The sequence below is a fragment of the Genypterus blacodes genome, unplaced genomic scaffold (genome assembly GCF_046128005.1).
Source record: "Genypterus blacodes isolate CSIRO-AG114 ecotype Tasmania unplaced genomic scaffold, CSIRO-AGI_Gbla_v1 ptg000090l_1, whole genome shotgun sequence".
Classification (NCBI taxonomy): Eukaryota; Metazoa; Chordata; class Actinopteri; order Ophidiiformes; family Ophidiidae; genus Genypterus; species Genypterus blacodes.
In genome coordinates, this window is record NW_027466895.1 from 775,204 (window position 1) to 794,294 (window position 19,091).

General features: G+C 46.0%; 1 protein-coding gene across 1 annotated transcript in view; it reads left to right on the forward strand.

The window, feature by feature from the left end:
- Positions 1–19,091, forward strand: part of anks1b (ankyrin repeat and sterile alpha motif domain containing 1B) — a 117,547-nt gene that overhangs the window by 14,876 nt on the left and 83,580 nt on the right. The window contains exons 3-4 of the mRNA XM_076158846.1: positions 16,971–17,051; positions 18,142–18,298. Coding sequence (XP_076014961.1) covers positions 16,971–17,051; positions 18,142–18,298 — 238 coding nt within the window. The remainder of the gene's footprint in view (positions 1–16,970; positions 17,052–18,141; positions 18,299–19,091) is intronic.

Consider the following 19,091-nt stretch of genomic DNA (forward strand, 5'->3'; position numbering starts at 1 on the left):
CATACCTTTGTGATTGTGTGTGTCTGTTTGTGTGTGTGAAGCTCTTTCTTGTTAGTGTAAAGGTCTGTGCTGTCAGCTCCGGCTCCCTGGCCTCTAAACCAGGTGAGCTAGACAGGCGGCACGGCCTGTTCTGTGTTTCCCAGATAACTGCCAGGGTCGACACGGAGGGGTCAGAAGGGATGAATCGCCCCACACATACACACACACACACAGAGAGAGAGGGAGGGGTGAGTGGGTGTCGCTCGCCCAAGGATATTTTGCTGCTGATTCAGAGGCCTGATATAGAACAGAGCAGCCTATGCGTTTTGTGTGTATTTGCTTGTGTGCCGCCTCCTGTACGTATGCAGATGTAGCGGACACTGACTCTGAGACGCCCCTGGTTGTCATTCGCAGTATTCCTCATCGTAATTCCCTTAATTGCGGGACTAATAGAGTGTGCTGGTAAGAGAGGCTTACAAGCGATGGAGGGAGATGCTGCATCGTCTAATCACAGAAGGAAGGAAGCAGGAAGAGATACCACCTCCTCTTGGTGGGCTGATTATGATCAGACGGTGGTATCAGAAGCAGAAAAGAGGCTGAATCACTCTGTTTGAAGTCCGCTTCGATGTTTCTCCTCTGAGATGTATTAGAAGTTATGTATGATGAAAAACATGGCTGCATGTTTTATACTGCGACCAGGAGTTTGGATCACACAAGGGCTTTAGCTGGAGACGGTGACACAGCAGTTTGCTCATGTGTCAAGTTACATAGCCTTAAGTGCTCAAAGCCAACCAATCTTTCTCACACACACACACACAGGCTTCCGCAGACATCTCCACACCCACTCGCATTCTCTCCGGGCAGTACATTCCATCTTTCTATCCCATCTTTGTGAGTTAACAGGAATCCAACAGATGCCGCGGTGGCTCACAGGCGGCGGCTGAGTCATACGCAGAGTGGAAGTGTATCATGCGGTATTAAGAACACACATGCACATTGCTTCCACGTGCCAATAGGGGGGTAGTTGCCCAAGTTGGGAGCTGTTAATGCTCCATTTTCTAAAAATATTACCGCATTTCCAGCAATGATACTGGAGGTATGTCATCATGGAAGGCCTCAGCGTTTGTGGCCAGACTGGTTCTAGCCAAAATCTTTTATCTTTTGTTTTGGAAAGAGGTGAAAAGTTGGAAAGTCCGAGGGGCTGCCGGGCTAGTTCAAAGCCGCAATGATGGATGGTGGTCATGGTGACGACTGATGTTTGTGCAAACGTTTATACACTCCCAATACTATCAGTATTTGCGATTTACTGCGGTCAAAGGCAAGAATACGACGAAGCTGTACATACTGTTTATATGGGCGGAATCAATATGTTGTGTGACAAATCTGATTGTTGTTATTGATCTGGACGGTAACCAGGTTCAGCCGAATTTCACGGATGGACAACATCTTGTAATCGGACACCACGGCGAGGAGGAGTGAGCGAGCATGATTGATTGCGTCCGTCGCTCTGGCATCTTTGACTAACATGCTTTGTATCAGTCACCGTCGCGTGACCGAGAACCTTAGCCACGCCGCCATCCGTGCCATCTCCTCCTTAAAAGCTCTGGTTGATGCTCAGGTGTATTTCCTGAGAAGGTTGACTGAAGCTTCGAGATGCTGTGAGATCACGTGATTCCCTTTAGGACGAAGCTCAGTGCACAGCTGAATATAAAGCAGGCTGAACTGTGCGTGCGCTGAAATGTACAGTACACAGCGCTCCATATGTGCATACATTTTTCACGAGTGTGTGTGTGTGTGTGTGTGTGTGTGTGTGGCGATATTCAGGGACGTCAACACAGAAAATGTCTGGGTTTCTCTTCAACCCCGGGCTAATTACTGAGCGAGCAGAGGAGTGATGCGGCAGTGATGTGGTAGGAAAGCCCAGAGCGAGAATGGCGACGGGAGAAGAGAGAGAGAGAGATACAGAGAGAGAGAGAGAGAGAGAAATCCCTGTGACGAGGTGACGCGCTTATTTTATGCAGTGATTGAATGTTAAATGTTTCTTTTAAAGTTTTTCTCCACGTCTCCGCTCACCCTGGTAATCAGCTTATCCCGGTAGAGAAACTGGAATTACCACCAATTAGGGGCCACGACATTCATTCATCATTATGTAAAAGGATTTTCACCAAAGCTTGTAGACAAACGAGCTGATGAGGCGGAACATTGAGGGAAAATTGTGACAAATATAAAATCGAGTACCAACCTTTAAACTCTGGTGCATTCAGGCTCTAACTTGCATGTGTGTGTGTGTTTCTGAGTTTACCCTTACAAAATGCAGCAGTGACACGGTCAGCGCGCTCCACCGCCATGCCACCACCAAAATAGCACGTTACACACATGATCATGTAATTTTAAACACACAATATATACAAAATATCATGGTAGAATAGAAAGAAATAGAACGCCCCGTCACACCCAGGCATGCCGGAGAGAACCCTGTGTTTAGGATCGTAAAAACGGATTTCAGGGTTTCGTTTTCTGGCATCTAGACTGAGATTCTGAAACCCCCCTCTTATGGAAAATGTGTCGTTGCTGTTTTCGGGGAGACTTGTCGGTGAATTGTTCTGCGTCTGATCGGGGGTCAGGCGAAGGGAGAAGGGAGAGCGGCGGCTGAAACGGGCCTTTTGTCCCTCCGCGTGTCGGAGCTAAAATTATCTTGTTTATGTGATTTGTGGCATTCCTGCAGGCGCACAAACACGGCCACATGACTGCAGAGAGCATTAGCCTCACTGCATCACGGCTAAGCCCGGCTCATTACAGCTAAACCGCCAAACAACTTTATGCACATCCACCACTTACTGTGCCTCAGTCGACGCCACTCTGCTCGTGGCGACGAACATGAAATCACAATAACGCCTCATGTGATCTTCCTATACGGCCCAAAACGTCTGTTGTTTAGCAGTGAATTGTCAAAGATGATGTAACGTCTTGTGTAAGGGGATCATAATACCTCGTACAAATAAATGGCGGATCCGTCTCAGGCCTGATTGAGTCTGTAATGCATTTGATACTTGACCCTAACCTAAGCGATGCATTAATATACCCCGGACGTTTGGATCGTATTCATATCCAGTCGCGTAACATCCGGCTCATTCTGTCAAGTAAGGATCCTAGATGTAACCATAGAAGCGTTTGGCCACATGAGCCCCTGCAGTTTACACAACTAATGCATAATCATTAGTGGCCCAGCCTGGTTGAGTTCCTGATGTGTGTGTACGTTATTCGCTGCAGTCAGCAGCCTGCCTATAGTGCCGTAATGAGCGCTGTGACTGAACCGCCATCGTAGGAAGTAGTCGTGAAAACACACACAGACTCACACACACACCAGCCCGCACAAGGATCACTGTGGGAGTTTCCCATGCTGCCCTCCTGCTTTCTACCCCCGCTGACCCGGGGCCGACCGAGCCTTTCCCACGCTGTGAATGCGTGCGTGACCGTGTCAGTTTGTGTGTATGTGTAAAAGACAAATAAAAAGAGTGAGAAAGAGGAAAAAGAGAGAGAGAGAGATATTCTGTTTCCAAATTACGCAACACTTAAAGTACTGAACCCGAGTTAAAAGTTTCTTACGGTGTTGACTTTCACTGTGTGTGTGTGTGTGAGTGTTTAACAGTCAGCAGCCACAAGAGCACATTAAAGGCGGTAACAGCGCGCTCGCTTTGATCCGGAGTGTTTCATAAATACCTTTTAGGACCCGTACGACTCTCCTCTTACCTACTTTGGAGTGAAGCGGCGGGGATGATAATGGCCTAATTCATGGAGTGATAGAACTCTCTCTCTCTCTCTCTCTCACTCTTTCTCTCTCTCTTTCTCTCTCTGTTTCTGTAGCGCGTTTGACTCTATGGGATGTTTTACATGATCTCAGGAACTTTCCCTCAAGGAACTTGGGAACAATTTTGGTAGTAGATATCTAGTTTCCACTCCAGGGTAGAGAGGCCCCATTCAAGCCAAATCCCTGCACAACGACCACAACGACTGAGTTGATTCACAAACGTTTATGTCTAGGCTGCGTTTTGTTGTTGTTGTCACTGAATAAGATATATTAGACACGGTATCCTCATGCAACAGACGCGTCCCTCCACTTTGGATCGTCCCGTCGTGTCCTTAATAACCACATAAATCGTCCCGTTTAGGTCGTTACATCTGTTGTTTACAAGCTTCCGGGTGATGAGTGTTTTACTGGACGCGTTTCAGTCCGTTTCACTTCCCTTTTATAGTGCCGCTCTGCCGTGTATTTATAGTATGTGTAAGAACTGCAGGCCTGTTTGCATACGTAATAACACGGTTTGTCGTGTGTGTGTGTGTGTGTGCTATCTCCATTCTCCCTCCATGTGGCTCTCTGTAGATTTACATGTCGGTCTGTAATTGGCCCTTGTTTGTCCGCACCTCTTTCAGCGAGGGGATTTGGTAATGACGGCGCAGGCAGACTGTGTGTTTTGGGCTGCATATGTGTTTACACTGTCGCGTCACACCTGAGAGCGGCCATGAGATGAGGAGTCGTATATGGAAAGGAGCCGTTTCTTTCCTCTGCGCGCCGTCTCTGGCCTTTATGCATGTGCAGGTGTGTTGTAGCACAGCAAAGCACAAAGAATCCACTGCGTCTCCACTTTTTCCCCCTCGCCGTTTGTGAATTCCAACCCCGGAAAAAGCCAATCGCTTTCCTTACCTTATTATTCATTTGATTTCATACAGCCGAACCGGGCCGAAAGCATCTTTAAGCGAAGAGTAACGCTGATATAATGGAATCTGCTTCAATAGACTGGGCTTGTTGTGTGTGAGGAACATTTGTGGCCTTGCTTATTACCTGGTGAATGGCCTGAAGCGTGTCGGAGATTCAAAGATGGAACTGTGTGTGTGTAGTATGTGTGTTTGTGTTCAAGGACAAGTGGAAAGATCAATGCTGCTGTTCAAATGGCTCCAAGAAGATATGCAGCAAACTCAAGCTGTTTTTATTGGGTTTGGATCAAACTTAGAAGGTGGATTGGGGATGTTAAAGGGGCGGAACCCTTGCTATCGATATTTATAATCGGTCAAGGGCAAGGTCTGGATGCATGGAGAATACACTGAAATATAACCTGAAAACAGATAAAACAACATTTAGGTGGGAATGGGATCATAAAGCCAGCCTGCAGTGATGTCATTTTGCTTTATGCTGAGCAGCAAATCTGCAATTGAAAAATATTTGTTCTCAAATCCGCTCACGCTGCATGTTTGAGCTACGGTTCTATGCTGATGACGATTTCTTATATAACTTTATGCTATTCAAAACACCGTGTGACGCATTCACGGAGCCCCACTTTGAATTTAGGGAAACAGAAATCCAGACGACGGCTGATGGGGCAGAAATTGGGTCCAGATTTGTTTGGGAGGGAGCGTCACTCTGACTCACTGAGCTGCAGACGATGAAAGCTCCTGAAAGCCACTGGATGTTTATTTACCGTAGCCATAATTGGAGCTAAATTAATTGCCTCTCATGCAATAACCTTCCAGACTGAATGAGCTCCGCCACGCTGCGACTGTGCGTACTTGCAGAGGATTGAAGCCTTACTGGGGCGTTTGAAGCCTTTTATGCTTCTGCTCGTTTTAGGACGCTTAATAAACAACCCGGGTGAAAATAACGCTCATTAATTTTGATCTGGCCTCTTGTGTGTTTTTAGTACCGACGATAAGCGAGAGAGAGCGTGTAGTTGGGGGGGGGGCGGGGGGGGACTTCACAGCACTCATGTTGCATGATAGCGACATTTGTGTGTCAAACTTTGTAAAAAAAGAAGAATGGTGAGGAATGAGATTGACGTATGGATGGGAACCAAGTTGTTTTTTTGTAGAATTAAAGAGCTCCCTAGTGAGTACAAGATGGCCCTCGCTGCGTGTTCACACACACGCGCACACACTTGGCAGGTTTATCTGCGTTCGTGGAAAGACTATTTTGATAGATCTGATAAATAGCACAGGACAGAGGGACCCGTGGTTTAAATACCTTCTTGTGGAGGATAATTGCATGCAGCTGTGTGTGAACACCGCCGTACTTGGCAGTGTGTCTGTGCGCGCTCGCTCTGGGCGTCTGTGTGTGCGTGTGCGTGTGTGCGTGCTTGCAGGATTTTGGCTTCAGGCGAGTTGGGGAAGAACGGGGATCGAGATGGAGAGAAGTTGTGAACAATGATGTACAAGAGAGCAACAGATGGACAGAGAGAGGTAGAGAGGGAGGGAGAGAGAGAGAGAGAGAGAGCGCTGCATTGACAGTCAGCAGACGTGGGACACAAAGGTATTTACATGGAAATAAGTCTGTCACAATCAGTGAAGAAGAGCAGAGTGATGAATGGACACATAATGCTCTGGCTGTGGCCTCATGGGAGTCTCCCTTCTCCCAGAAACCTGAATATCGTGTGATTTACATCTTAAAAGTAATATTTCATTGCAAAGCCACAAGGAACAAAAGAATGAAAGCATCAAAAGCAATGACTCGTCGCGGAAAAACAGATTCTGCTTTGTTTCCGACTGCAAACCAAATCCATATGTAGCCTTTGTGTGTTCACTGTCAGCGGTTTGAGGGATCGATGCGGTTTGTCAAATCGTTATTGAAGCGTTGGCTGCTTATTGTCATCTCCTCCACGCTGCCACGCTCTCCAAATTAGAGATGCTCGCTCAACACTGCTAAACCGAGGCTAAGCGGCGACTTTGCGTGTGTGTTATAGGTTCCAGGCCCTTCATTAGCTGGCCTATCGAACATGTCAATGACCCTGTATCCTATAGTTGTGACTGTGTGGTGGCACATACGCTGTATTGGGTATTGACATGCAGTTTTCCAACATGGATCATCAAGGAAGTTTCATTTCACCTCATTACTGGGTGTCGGTTACTGGGAGCGTCCGTAACGTTGCAATATTCAGTTTGCACAGATTGTGAGGAATCAAAGCCGAGCCATGAGTTTATTACCATATTCACACTTAAGAAAACCAATTTCACTCCACTGCATTATTGATCGCTGGTCAGGGCAGACGCATCTGGTTGGAATTCTGCTCTCACTTTGCACAAAATAACAATATATCAAGGAATGTTTTCAGATCTATGCCATAAATCAACAATAACTGTCCGTGTTGCGTCATTTTTGTCCTTCTAAACTGAATTTCAAGGCCAAACTGTGGTTTAGTTTCAACTCAAAACAGTGCTGAGTGAATGTGCTTTCAAGTCCTCCTGGGAAGTGCCGACTGACGTGTTGGAAAGTTGGTCAAAGTCTGAGTTATGACACAAGAAAAGATGAATGAGATTGTGGCTAACTGGACTACAACTTGTTTCAAATAATTCTAGATTTTCATTCATAGTTTCGTAGTCCGATTTCCAAGTTTGTGGTGCATTCAGGTGCCCTCGTCTTCTAATGTTTCTGACATGACTGTGAAAGCAGCATAACAGCGCAACACATTTCTTTCAAAAGCCGAATAAGAGCATATAAATAGTGTTTAGCATTGAGACATTTCCTCATTTCATCTGCTGTGAAATCATTGACATTTGGATCATCGCACTGCGCCGTAAGCTTTTCCAGAAACGTATCCATTTTGCCGCTGATAGAAGTGAGGAGTCAAAGCCGAGGTTAAAGCCTTATCAAAGCTTCTTGACGGCGCCTGGATTATTTTTCATGTTTCTTGGGAGAAAGTCAGACTCTCCATCCTGCCAAATGGGCCCATCGCTTCAAACTGATTTCTGCAACCTCACGTCACAACAATGGGAGCCGTGCCCGGTGTTACCCAAGCTTCTGTCCAGTTAGCGGCGCAGAGAAACGTTCCTCTGTGGACGCACAGTGTGTGATCGTTCTGCCTATTAGCTGTCTGTCTGCTTGTGTCTTTTTATTGTGTAACAAAGTCCCTGCAGAACACATTGGTGGTGCTGTTGTTACTAAAGTCATCTCTGTTGCTGCTTTGAAATGAGGCGTGTTTACACATGGGTAACACAACCCTAACACTCACCTCCTCGCTTTGGTTTAGATGTATTGGGGCAGTGTTGCATATGTTGATGTTATCAGCCATTTTCAAGTTATCACAGACAGAATTTGCAGTATAAACACAGTATAATAACATAGATGAAGTATTTCTGAGGTTGCAATTTAACATATATTTGACCCACATTTTGCAGTGACCAGGACTAAAATTGATCTTTGATACTTCAGTGTGAAATACTGAAGTATGACGAATACAAATACAAACACTGTAGTATTTTATTTTATAGTGAAGATACAGACACAATACAATTACAGTTATCTCCTCCTAGGTGAAAACAAACCAGGCGCAATATTCTGACAAATCCGCTTTGACCTCGCGCGGTTGGTGTGTGTGTTGGAGTGGCGATTACCTCCACGCTCCTGCTGCAGCAGATGTGGGATCCTGAGCACTTTAAATGGGATGCGGCAGTCCTGCTGACAGACCTATTACGCTCGCAAAGGGGGAAAACGGGACACGCATGCGATGAAGAGACACAGCTGTCTCGACACACACACGCACACACACACACACACACACATTCCGTAGTTCAAGCTGTAAACAGAAATACCCTTCACGTATCATTCAGGAGTGGAATGTGGTTGATCCATCCCAAGACACTTGCCCCGTAGGTTGGTTGCCATGGTGAAACACGACGTAGAGATACGCCGATGCAGCCGTTTCGCCGCTGTTCATTCACAGGCGTTGTGCAGGTACGAGTCCACGCAGGTGACAGGAGGTTTGTGAATTATAGATGTGTAGATTCAGCAGCTTATACGTATTTGACATCAATAACTACATTAGGTCACAGTGATATTTATGTTTATGTCGAGGGAGAGCAAAGAGAGAGAGCTGCAGAGAGAGAGAGAGGGAGAAAGCCTTCTGTCAGACCATATATAGCCACGGCTCCCTGCTACGGGCCTGATGCTACACACACACACACACACACACACACACACACACACACACACACACACACAGACACACACATCCAAACATGCCCCATCGTCACACACTTCTGTTCTGTAGCCACAGTTTGAAAACGTTTCTAGTAATGAACGTGAAGGCTGTGCAGCAATGTAAATGTTTGCGTTATCCTCCTCTTCATCGAGGTCTGAGCTGAAAGTGGATTTCACGCCGATAGTTTGGCGCTTCTCCTGCTTCCTCCCACACTGATGCCGTTTTTATCGTGACTTCCATCGCGCTCGCACGGCTAATTTCCCCGTGGCACAGCGGGTAATGAAGATGGACTTGGCGTGTCTGTAACTAACCTGATGAGTTGCCAAATGATATTTAGCCTGAGTAGACCTGCAGACGCGCTGAACTACGTCTTCTGTGCTGCAAAGGAAGAAACCCAGCAGCACGAGTCACGTCTGCCAAGTTGAATTGGCCTGAGTCGAAGCGTTGCATTACCATAAATTGAGCAAACATTTAATGGAGTTTATTGTGGCAGACATGAGGCCTGACACAGGGTTTTGAATGGCTTTTATATATTGTGTATTCAGAGAAACCTTTGGGCAGTGTTGGTGATTAGAAAGAAGCAGCCCTGAAGAATAAGAAGAAGAAGGTCAGCGCTTGAATACCCCAGGCAGCCTGAGGAGCTCTGAGGATAATAAAGGACAAGAAGTGTGTTTGTTGCTCCTGGTGTGCCGCTCGATGGTCAAAAGAAGAGAGATGGTGCTCATTGCAAGTCCCTGCTGTGTGTTTGAGTGAATGTGGGAGCCCCCTTTGCCTCATTCTTATGTATGCCTCGTCGTGCATGCAGGCATGTAGTTTCCACCGGAAAATCTCGCTTTTGTTCTCCCACTTCTACAGCTGGAGTTTGAGTGAATCACTAGAATCTCTTTGTCATCTCACTGTTCTTACCGTCCAGAATCCAGATGGGAAAAGGTCTGAGTGAACACAGTTAAAGCAAAAGAACTTTATGCAAAAACGCCATCGGAAAGTTTGGCAAATTTGAAACTTAAGCTGTGAGGAGTACAGGAGCAGCCAAGTGTGAAAACAGCTGCGCTTTGCTCACAGACTGGAACTGTTTTCTCACTTAGCTGCTCGATTTTGTTTCTATAATTTGCTTGTATGCATTAATGAGTGAGTGGATGAACAAATACACTGTGGGCTCCAGCATGTGGGTATCCTAGCCTCAAAACCAGGCCTCTCAGGTTTCAGCCAGAGGGTCTAAAGAAGATGCCCTCCCAATGAGATCTGCAGCACCCCGCCGCTCCATATTGGGTCTAAAACCTAGCTAATAGGCTTTGACTGGAGTAGATGAAGTGTTTGTGTTTGTTATAAAGGTAGCTACCATCAAGGTTCATCTGAGTTTAGTGAACTGAAGCAAATCTATACACAACCACTGCACTATGTTTAAAATGAGACACAGACAACAACAGTTTTCTGCAGCTTCCACACAAACATATTTACTGGTATCAAAACATCTCTGGAACACATATCTCGGCTACATTACCTATTACTTAGAAGCCGAAACCATATTTCACTTTTTTTTAAAGTATCAACATCTCTCAATTAACTTCATTGTCTTTTATTGAAAGTTGCACGACGAATTGCTCCCACTTCCATTTATCTTCTTATCTCATATCTCTTCCTCTAATGAGAATTTAGATTCATCCGACTTCCGTATTGTCATCGAGGCTACAGATCTATAAATGCATAGACTGTCCCACTCCACTTTATGGATTAGTTAACCCATTTAGACAGAAACCCAGAGCTGACATTTCCCATCCCTAAAGCTCCAGATCGGGGCCGAAATCGATGCTGGGCCAGATGGATTTGAAGCAGGCTGCTGTTAAGTGGAGATCTAAGACTTTCTGTCACTTAACTTACTGTGGATTGGAGAATTACCTTAGGAAGACACACACACATATAGTCACACACACACATACAGATTTGTTCGTAGCGCCCGGTTTGTGACTGATTGGAATGGATGCAGTGTAAATCAATAGCGACAGCAGTGAGGCAGACTGCAGCCATTTTTCCATCTCTGCCGCTCTCCGTTTGATTTAGGAGAGCAAAGGACGTAGCGTCGTCCTCCCTCCATATCTGTCTCTCGCCTCTCTCACCGTCTCCCTCCCTGGTATTGTCCTCCAGCCTGTCTTGCTTGGGCTTCTTAAGAGACTTCGCTGCTTCATCATCAAACCTTCCTGTTTGTTGTGGTGTCGTATTCATAGCGTGCTTTTTCCACTGCTGGGCTTCCGTCTGTGTCAATTCAACATCGTGATTTATCGGAGAGATTTTTATCTTATACGTCTGTTTTGGTGAAAAGTTAGGACATGAACGTGAAAGAATGTCAAGTCTCAGCAGTTTTGCCACTTTTTTTATAGCCGTCCAGCCAGTTGCCTGTAAAAAAAAATCTAATTCTAGAGAGGTCACAGGGGTGTTTTTATATTAAACCGCTGTAAACCTTTTTTGCTGCCGGTTTGATTTGAACACCACGTTGAAAGAGACGAGTGCAGAGCTCAGGGGGCGGGGGGGTTTGGGGGACGAGTCACTTCAGGACAGTGCAGAGACGTTTCCATCTCTATTTAAGGAGGCGGCTGAGAGACAAACAGCCACATTGTTTAAGACTTGGAAGTAGCGCTGATCTGAGAGAGCTGTGAGTGCTTGTGCGTGAGTGTGTGCGTGAGTGTGTGTGTGTGTGTGTGTGTTTGTGTGTGTGCTCAACAGTGGTAAAAGTTATATAACTATGGAAGTACACACACCTGTATACTCTCCACCTAGATATTCATAGATAGTCATTAGTCTCTCTCTGTCTGCGAGGGAGTGCAACAACAAATGAGTTTAGGATGAATGCAGGCATCAATCTTCCTCTGTTCCTCCACTTCATCACTCTGACATGGATCTGGATCCAATAGAAGCACCCAGAAATGTTCCAGGCTCATATCTACACGTACATTTGACCCTAATCCACAACTGTCCTTCTCAAAAATGCCATAAACAGCGTTGTGCTGCACTTTTAGGAATGTTTTTACTTGAAAATCCACAACCAACCCGACATGCTGCTCTCTCTCTCTCTCTCTCTCTCGCTCTCGCTCTCGCTCTCGCTCTCTCTCTCCGCGTAGCTGAACCTCAGGACGACCAAATGACGAATGATCAAAGTCCATCAATAGACTTGCTCAATACCCATGGGGAGTTGTGCCGCTATCGATTACTTGTGTCTGGTTTTAATTATTCGTGAGTGCAAATGAAAGAGTGGGGTCACATGCACTTTCAGTCACGTGTGTGTGTGTGTGTTGTGGATCAGAGGTCAGTTTGACCCTAAGATAAATGACTTCCTGTGATAGGATTGGTTGCTCTTTGACCTATTGAATGTGTGGGTTGATGTTCCTTTGAGGGCATTTTTCTCTGAGTGGCCCCTCTGCACGTTTGCTTGTAGCCACTGTTCATGCAAATACACTCTATTGACTATTTGTTGACATAATTTGAGGTGAAAATGAGATTCCCATAACCTGTGAGAATCCATGGCCTGTGTAGTGGATGTATGTATACGAACAGGCGTGCGTGTGTCTGTTGGGGTAGGGTGGGGGTGGGTGGGTGGTGTCTGTGCTGTACATATCATCCCTCTGTGTGCGTGTAGGGAAGTGTGTGTGCGTCCTCGCCCAAGGCACTTTTATAGCCCACGCTTCTTTTGAAGTGGCAGCTTTTTCATACATGAACAGTTGTTCCTCGAATGTCCTTTGAAGTAGTCTCTCTCTCTCTCTCTCTCTCTCTCTCTACAAGATATGTGCACATTTGTAGTATGCTGATATTTGTCTCAGGGGCAAAACAACAGCAGGGAGTGGGGGAGCGATGCCTACTGGCAAGAGCAGCGGCATGCATGCGTGCCCTGTGTTTAATCACTAGGTGGCCTACAGGTTCTTTTTACATAATATAACAACACACACACACACACACACACGTGCGTCAACACCAGTAGAGTCGATTAATTAATTCTCAGGATGGGCTTCCCCCGCTCCTTCAGCCCACAGACACAATTAGAAATAAATTGAATGATGAAAGATTGCAGCCCCCACAGCAAAGGGCAGAGAGAGGGAAAGGGCGAGAGAGAGAGAGGGAGAGGGCAAAGGAGAGATGGAGTGGGCGAGAGAGAGGGAGAGGATGAGCACATGTGAGGGTGGTGGATACACGCAGAAATGTAATTGGCCTTTTGAGAGTTTCCTCACTGCTTGCACCTTTATGGTCTCTGTGGTTGGGCTGATCTCACCTATGACATTACACACACACACACACACACACACACACACTTGCACACCTGTTCATAGTGTATAATGCAGGATATCCTTTTACCGAACCGTCACAGGGGACGCAGTGTGTCTGTGTGGAAGGAACGTGAACAGGAAGATAAATATCAAAGACGGGCTTTAGTGCAGTGTGTGTGTGTGTGTGTGTGTGTGTGTTCTGCTTGCTCCATCCCACAGGTCGTATCAGTTACTGTGCTCTTGTATTAATCAGTAGGTATCGCTTCTGTTCATCTTCAAAACAGGATATGAAGCAAGTCCACTTCCTGTCTGCCATTATCACCTCTGTAGCGGACGCACCTCTCCTTATATCTGTTCCCTTTTTTGATTTCCCCTCATGTTATTGCCGTGGTTGAGTTATTGTGTTCCTCTCCAAAGCCTTTGGTGTTCTCTGCAAAGTTGAGTTTCCTCTCCTCCCCAAAAAGTTTCTGTCAAAAACAGGACTACAAAGGTTTTTCTGACTCTTCCTTTTCTCTGCACTTTAGCTTTGATGTAGCCTGAAATTTCCTGCAACCTGATGCCTGCTGCAGTGAAGTGACTGGTTTCAGGCTTTCATGTTAAAACACTGAGGTTTTGCTACCAAAATGAGATTCAGTATCTACCAGCGAGGCATTAAGGCAACTTAAATGAGTCACTTATGTCATTCAAAATGACAAAAGTGACTCCTCCAGAGAGTTCTGGAGTTATTTAAGCCCAGGCGGAAGGAGCGTCAAACACTTAGAGAAGTCAAGTTGTGCACTCAATGAGGTCATAGGGCTTCCTGCTTCATTTGGGGGGGTCAAAGGGTTCCTCTGAAGCGTTCCCCATTCAGCTTTGATGCAGCCTTGATCAAAGTGCCCGTACAGAGGCAAACAAAGCCATAATTCACTATGAAGAAGTTGAATGTTGAAAAGTATCGATATATTCTTCAAGTTCTTTAACTGAACACAGCGTACTCGGTGATGTCACTTCATAAAGGTTCAGGCCGGGACATCAAATTAAAGCAGTGATTCATTGTGTTTTTTAAATATTCATGTCTGTGTTGTAAAGCCACGTGAAACCAAGGAGAAAGTGTCAGACTCCAGCTGTGGATGAGTTCAGACAGAGGGCGCCGACACTCCTCTGCCTGCTGGGCGACCTTTTGCTACCTCTGAACTCTGGTGAACATGCGTGACGTGATTCGTGCGAAGGAGACGAGGGCAAGTTCAAATGAGGAGGAGAGGGGAAGGAAGATGTGGAACCGGGTGAGAGGGCGGGTTATAGATACACAGAAGAATATGGTTTATAAAACACAGCCTGACTATTCATTTCTGAAAGGCCTAAGGTTAATTAAGAAGGACATTGTCTGTATATGTGCCTATTGGACGTGAGGCAGCGTTTCTGCAGCTGAAACTCTCCTCCATTATCTAATCTCAAATTGTCCACTAATTCAATTTAAGCTCCGCTGACTGTTCGCTCCCACCGAAAGTACAGAAAATGGAGAATTAGAGCGGCACCGAGTCTGAGATCGGGAAATGGAGCGACGGGATGCAACGGTTTGCGATAAGAAAGCAGGGCTTGCTGGGAAGTGACTCATCGAGTGTGAAGGACTTACTCACCAAACTTTGCTGCACGGCGAAATATAAACTTTCAGGATTATTAAGGCTCATTAGCTGTTGCTTCCATCGTCGTCCCACATGTGCCAGCGTTTGGTGGCTTTTGGCGTCTGTCACCCAAACTTTGTTGCCAGCAGAAAATGTGGCTAAAATTGTGTTTATAGATGGAATCACAAAGCCTCCTGGACGCCACTCTGAGGTTTTCCGTGCTTTTCCAACTGGGTGGCAGCCATCTGTCAAACCCAGAATACGGTGGAGGTGTTGCAGCACCCACCTGTAACACCTATGCCGCATGAAGCCGCACTCTACCACAGGTGAAGCTGTTAGAGGGTCCATAAAACATGTCACCTTGTTTAGCTGTGGCACCACAAACGAGCTGTACACAGTCCCTCGCATAGTGGACACACGTGTTTGTTTATGCAGGTCGTTGGTGAAAGTTCTGCGTGTGACTGCCGTGTTTGTGCATTAATGCGGTGCGTCTTTGGGCGTGCGGGGGAGACGGATTGTGTTTGGGGCGTACAGAGCTCCGATCACATGAAAGGCTCTTTGTGAAGCAGGTCTAAATGAACTGCTGTACACATTGGTTGGTTGAAGGCAATAGCATGGGTGTGTACCATATGTGTGTGGGTAGGTGTGTGTGTATCCAAGGTTGGACGTGTTTCAGCCCACCTAGTTTTCTGAGGTGTTAACTTAGAAAACCTGGAAATAACAAATTTGGCAATTTTGTTGAAAAAAAACAAATAAGAATTACTGTCATTATTTTGAGACCTGATATGAATTAAGATCACCAAGTAGAATACCTTGATCCTTTTGTATTTGAGCTCATTATACCCCATAATGCATGCAAACAAAGCATCCTTACTGCTTCCACATCTGTTTCTCAGTCGCCCTCTGGGTCTGCAGCAGACTTGTGTCCTATTGATTGGTGTACACCTTGTTCTCTCTGTGTTTGTGTGTATGTGTGTGTGTGTGTGTGTGTGTGTGTGTGTCTAACCACCTTATAATGCCACTCTTAATTCTGGTTTATGTGTGTGTTTGTGTGTGTAAAGCACACTGACCTTGGTCATTGTGTTGATGTCTGTCAAAGCTGACCAATGTGCTCGACTGTTTGCCAGCAGCTGGAGCTCCAAGGTGAAACTGCACTAAATGTCTGATTTCATTCAGTTGGGGCTAATTTGTACACGCACAATATACCCCCATTTGCCTCTGTACTACGAGGCACAATATGCAGAGTGGTGTCGTGTACATGGATGGAATCTGTAGGATTCAGAATATATACGACTCGTTAAATGTAATCAGCTTACAATAGCAAGTTCACCAGTACATCCGTTCATTTATACTGTAAGAAGCCAACAATCACATAATGTAGTTCTGTACACCTCGTTGATCTGATCATAGTGTTTACAATCTGTTTGAAGTCAACATGAGTCAATCCTCATGAAATATTCTGTTAACAAATAACGGCTTAAGTTTGCGAGGCACATACAGGCTTTGAAAGTTTTTGGCAACAGATTTTCAATCAAACTGCGTGATGTTTAGAAGTTTCTTTCCAGTTTGGATTCAGCCCTGAGCTGTTAAGACAGAAATTCGGCTAATTAGCACGTTTCTCTCTGATAAAGAGAGGTTGCGTAATTGTAGCTCCAGAAAAACCCTGCTTTGTGTGTGAATGTGTGTGTGTGTGTGTGTGTGTGTGTGTGTGTGTGTGTGTGTGTGTGTGTGTGTGTGTGTGTGTGTGTGTGTGTGTGTGTGTGTGTGTGTGTGTGTGTGTGTGTGTGTGTGTGTGTGTGTGTGTGTGTGTGTGTGTGTGTGTGTGTATCCTATGTGTCGTAGGGTGTGTTTTATGTGTATGTGGTTGGGATGTGTATATCTTCTGCCCACAGTTTGTCCATAGCTGGGCGCCCTTATGAGGTTGTGTTTTATTTGCCTTTGCAAGCTCTAGATTCAACCTCACTCCTGTTTTTATTTGCTCTTATGATGAAAAGGGACTTAAACTGTAGAAATTATGGCTCTTGCCCCTGGGACCTAAACACATTAAAGTCAAATTGCTCCGTGACCTTTCAGAAATGGGCCTCTAACCCTCTGTTGAGTCCACAGTTAAAGACATTACACCTGATGTGTGTCTTCCCCCCTCTCTCTCTCTCTCTCTCTCTCTCTCTCTCTCTCAGCATGTGGAAGGGCCTGAATGTCAACTGCACAGACAGCACAGGATACACGCCGCTCCACCACGCCTCACTTAACGGACACAGGTAAGGCCGCGCTGCAACGTGCTCTGGGTTTCTACGCTGATGATCAAATTATTATTACGAGCTGTTAATGATTTAGGATTCCTTAGGCTATAATCTATGAGAATCAAGACGAGGGACCTCTGTCGATTCCTGGTGTCAATGCACGTCTCCATGGTAACATAGTGTCAGGTCATTTGTCGGCCACGCACCGATACGAAGTTGCATTTGTTTCCCTGTAAGTGTGAAGAAGAAGCTGTTGTCTTGCACGATTAAACCGAAGGTACAAATGAAAAAGACATCAAAATCAAAATCTGGCAGCAATATAAAAGTAACTAACCACTGAAAAACTGTGTTAATGCCATGTTTCGTAGATACAGGTAGATACATTCTAAAAGGGCCGCAATGGTTTAGTTTAGTTTGGAAAAGGGATTGGCAAGTTAGTGATTTTTGGTTTTAAGTAAGATTGTGTGTAAGAGAAGAGACAGATGTGTGTTTCAGCTTGGAGGGTAAATAAGGTGGCTGACATGAGGCTGCGGAGGAGGATTCCCACCAAATGAAACAGAAAAATCAATCAAGCTCGAAACAAATTCTAGTAGTTGACCCTGAAATCCTCCCAGTGTGATTTTTGCTAAATAACTGTCACTTAGAAGCTGAATTAATTCCATAATGAATAATTAAAAGGAACAACGCAGTTCATTAGGAATCTCAGTGCAGCTCTCACCTCTGTTCCTGTGAGAGGTTTTGCCCTTCTCGCTCCCCTCGCGCTGACATTCTGAATGCAAATGAAGCGCCTCACCTTTCCTCCTCCGAGCGACTCGAGCTGGAGGCGCCTCATCGCGAAACGATATCGCCCGATGTTACCTCGTCCCTCGCCGACACCGCAGATACCCCACGCAAAAATCCACCGCTGTGATTTGTACAGTGGAGAGGCTGTTATCTCATTTGTTAACTCATCTCTGCCTGCTCTCTCTGGCTCTCCCTGAAGGACCGGTGGTGCCATCACCAATCGGCACGATCCGAGGAACCAACGTCATGATCAGAACTTGATCAGTACCTATTGATTTGATCGATCAGTGGATGTACTGTTTGTATTTCTCTCTCTCTCTTTTAGGGAAGTGGTGTTGAAGCTGCTCCAGTTTGAGGCGTCCACAAACGCATCAGACAGCAAAGGCTGCTTCCCCCTGCACCTGGCCGCCTGGCGGGGAGACGTGGACATCGTCCGCATCCTCATCCACCATGGACCCTCACACTGCCGCGTCAACCAACAGGTAAATGACCTTCACCACCTGTAGGAAACTTCATGAAATTCAGATATTTGTCGAGTTCTTGATTCAATTGAGTTATTAGTTCTGCTAGTGTTTGTATTAAAATAGACCTCATTTTGAACAGTTGGAGCATTGTTACAAAACAATATATTGTTTCGGAATCCAATAAGTTGGTTGCCAGTGTGAACCAGAAAATCCTCGGTCCTGAGCTGGGAACTGTGTCGACATCATGTGTGGGCGTGTATTAGTCGACTCCTGCTGTGGGGCCACCAGAGTGAAACCTCACCTTTCAGGCATTATTTTTACTGCCACTGAGACCCACTAGGAGGCACTGGACCCCACCTGGGGAAGCAGCGCGTTAATGGGGATTTTGGCAGTGGCGATTGATTTCCCTTTGTGGTGTAGCTGCAGGGAGTGAATAAATGCTGAAGCCTTTCTCAAAAGTATTGGTGTGTGTGAATGTCTGTGTGTGCGTGTGTGTGTGTGTGTGTGTGTGTGTGTGTGTGTGTGTGCGCCTGCGTGCGTGCGCGCGAGTGTGTGTGCCTGTCCCACTGAGTCAATCTCTGCCTCTGCTGTCGTTGCTCATCAACAGATACAACGTCTTTCTCCTCCCCCTCTATCATTCTCTCTCTCTCCCTCCCTCTCTCTCTCTCTTCTGTCCATCCCTGCTCGCCACACGCCCATGATGTCACACCTCATTGACGGGGTCCTGCTTTTTAAGAGGAGCACCGCGGAGGCAGGCAGGAAGCGGCGTTAAATCAAACACGCCGGCTGAAATGTCGATGGCTGAAGATGT